General features: G+C 44.8%; 1 protein-coding gene across 1 annotated transcript in view; it reads right to left on the minus strand.

Annotated features, from left to right (window-relative positions):
• Nucleotides 1-877: 877 nt before the first annotated feature.
• Nucleotides 878-2,500, minus strand: part of LOC308361716 (arg8-vasotocin receptor-like) — a gene marked incomplete at its 5' end in the record, with an annotated part of 2,279 nt that continues 656 nt past the window's right edge. The window contains 2 exons of the mRNA XM_080834148.1: nucleotides 878-1,461; nucleotides 2,169-2,500. The exon at nucleotides 2,169-2,500 is cut by the window's right edge and continues 656 nt beyond it. Coding sequence (XP_080690274.1) covers nucleotides 1,160-1,461; nucleotides 2,169-2,500 — 634 coding nt within the window. The 3' untranslated portion in view covers nucleotides 878-1,159. The remainder of the gene's footprint in view (nucleotides 1,462-2,168) is intronic.

Below are 2,500 nucleotides of genomic sequence, written 5' to 3' on the forward strand. Positions count from 1 at the left end.
TGACTCGGGTTTCCTCAGCAACTGTCCTATCTATCCACAAACACACAATAAAACACTGTAGCGGTTTAGATGGTCTCTTTTTATAGTCATTTTTTAATATATATATATATATATATATATATATATATATATATATATTCTTTACAGCGTGTGCACAAATGGAGAGTATTATGGGATAAGAGCAAAGGAATGTGTCTTATTTAGTAGCTTGAATTAATAGTGAGCAGGGGAAAAGAGAGGCATGATTTCATAGGTCCATATTTTTGGAGAGTTAATAGACAATCCCCAACCTTTCAAAGCAACATTCTTTACCTGGGCGTCAGATAGTTTTGGGCCGTTTGTGTCTTACTAAGAGCATAGCATATTTATATCCCTGGCAGATGCGTAGTGTTTTAAGCAATTTCAAACAACACCTACATCTCTCTCTCTCTCTCTCCCTCTCTCTCTCTCTCTCTCTCTCTCTCCCTCTCTTTCACACACCCACCCACACACACACACACACACACACACACACACTACTATAAGTGCTGGCTTGCTGCTCAAAATGTGTGTCTTGAAACAGCCAAAACGTTGGACAGGCCTGAACACACAGGCAAAAACAGAAATGCAAAATACAAATCATCATGAAAGTCATGTGGTCATCAAAAGTGCAATAAATTAAGCAAGTCCATCGCTGGCGTTTTAAGTTCAAGCCGGCATGGACACCGTGTTAGGGTGGGCTATTTGGTGACAAGTGTGCATACAACCAACCGCACCATTGGACAGTTATTTTGTTTTCCTCGGACTTTCACTGACAGGCGACACACGGTGATTTCAAACCCTGGGTTACAACGTTCTCAGAGTTGAAGACTTTATGAATAGATAACTCTTATTTACACATTCACTCTGGTCTCTACCACTGGCTTTCTCTGTGCGCAAACGCCCAGTCTGTCTTTTCTCACATCACGGGCTTCTCCAGAAGAACTCCTATACTTATGCAGGTGCCAGTGTTATTGTTCATATAGTCAGGAAGTTCTTTTTTTGCGATGATGCTTCTTGTACGATATTTTGTAGATAAATAACGAAGATAGTAGTAGTGTGGTGATAGTTGTTTTTCTTTAACATCAACTTTTTCATTTGACACATCGGGTCATGGCGCAATTCGTGTGTCTCTGCCTGTTCACCTACAGTTTCCCTCCATCGGTAGCGACTGGCTCGACTTTCGCGAGTTGTCACAATCCTTCCACGTGTCGGAACCCTCGGTTGGGTTGCGAGTGGTAGGCAGTCTCGTGAGTAGGGTTGTCCTACGCAAGCTGCCGTCCGAATCTTTGCGGCACGCGCGGCCAAGTCGGTTACAGAACGGGAAGCAGCGCACGAAGTCGTAGAGCAGATGTCCGCTGAAGAGCATGTAGATCCAAGGGTTACAGCAGCTGTTGAGGCTGGCCAGCAATGCGGATAACGTGACAGCCGTATTCTCAGAATCTGTTCGTGGAAAGAGAAAAATATCTTGGATTAAAATACTTGCGTTTTTATGGTCCATCTGTGTTTTTCCTCGATAGCACTTTGGGAATAACAATAAACTGTCAACACAGAGTGGAATGGTTGTCATACATTGGCAAATCATGTGGGCGAATTCCTGTCATGCCTGGCACCATTTATCCCCTATGCAGTCTATGAGATCATGTTATGGCTTAGCAAGCAAACAAACACACACTCTCTCACCCACACCATCACACACATACATACACACACACGCACACAAACGCACACACACACACACACACACACACACAAACACATATATATATATATAATATATTATATATTAATATTTTGCAAGCGTACAATTTAACTGACAGAATTATTTCGTCTTAAAAAACCCAGGTAGACTCCAATGCTACTTCACACAGTAGCCATCCGGCAGACATATCACTGACTTATACCTGCGACTATGCAGTATGTTTTGGAGTGCAATGGGGCTAAGTGAAACCGTAGATATGCTGTGCGTAATGACGTGGCGAATTTGGCAAAAGTGTATATGTGACCAGGGCAGCGTGACCTAAGTGTGAAGCTATGCAAAGCGACGCGCCTCTCATTTTGAACAATTTTGCCTCCCGTTTGATAGTTTCAGCCAAGCGCCGAAGAGTCTAGACGGGGCGCGGGTCATGAGCTTGAGAGGTGGAACTTACCGTCCCAGGAGAAGTTTGCGTCCCATACGGACCACATCTGCACGATGAAAAAGGGAGCCCAGCACACAATGTATGCCAGAACTATCACAAAAGTCATCTTTACGGTTCTGAGTTTGGCGCGCGATATGATGGTAACGCTGCTCACGGACGCCTTGCCAATCAGACCGCTCCTGTGCGGGGATTCTGCCGCCGTCGTTCGTCTCTGGGTCTTGTACTTGACATTTTGCCAGATGCTGCGACATATGAAGCCGTAACAGATCACCAGCACCACCACAGGGATGAGGAAGATCCCCGTGGTGATCCAGGTGATGTAAGCGCGCACGCCCCAGGGC

This window comes from Sprattus sprattus (assembly GCF_963457725.1).
Source record: "Sprattus sprattus genome assembly, chromosome: 3".
Lineage (NCBI taxonomy): Eukaryota > Metazoa > Chordata > Actinopteri > Clupeiformes > Clupeidae > Sprattus > Sprattus sprattus.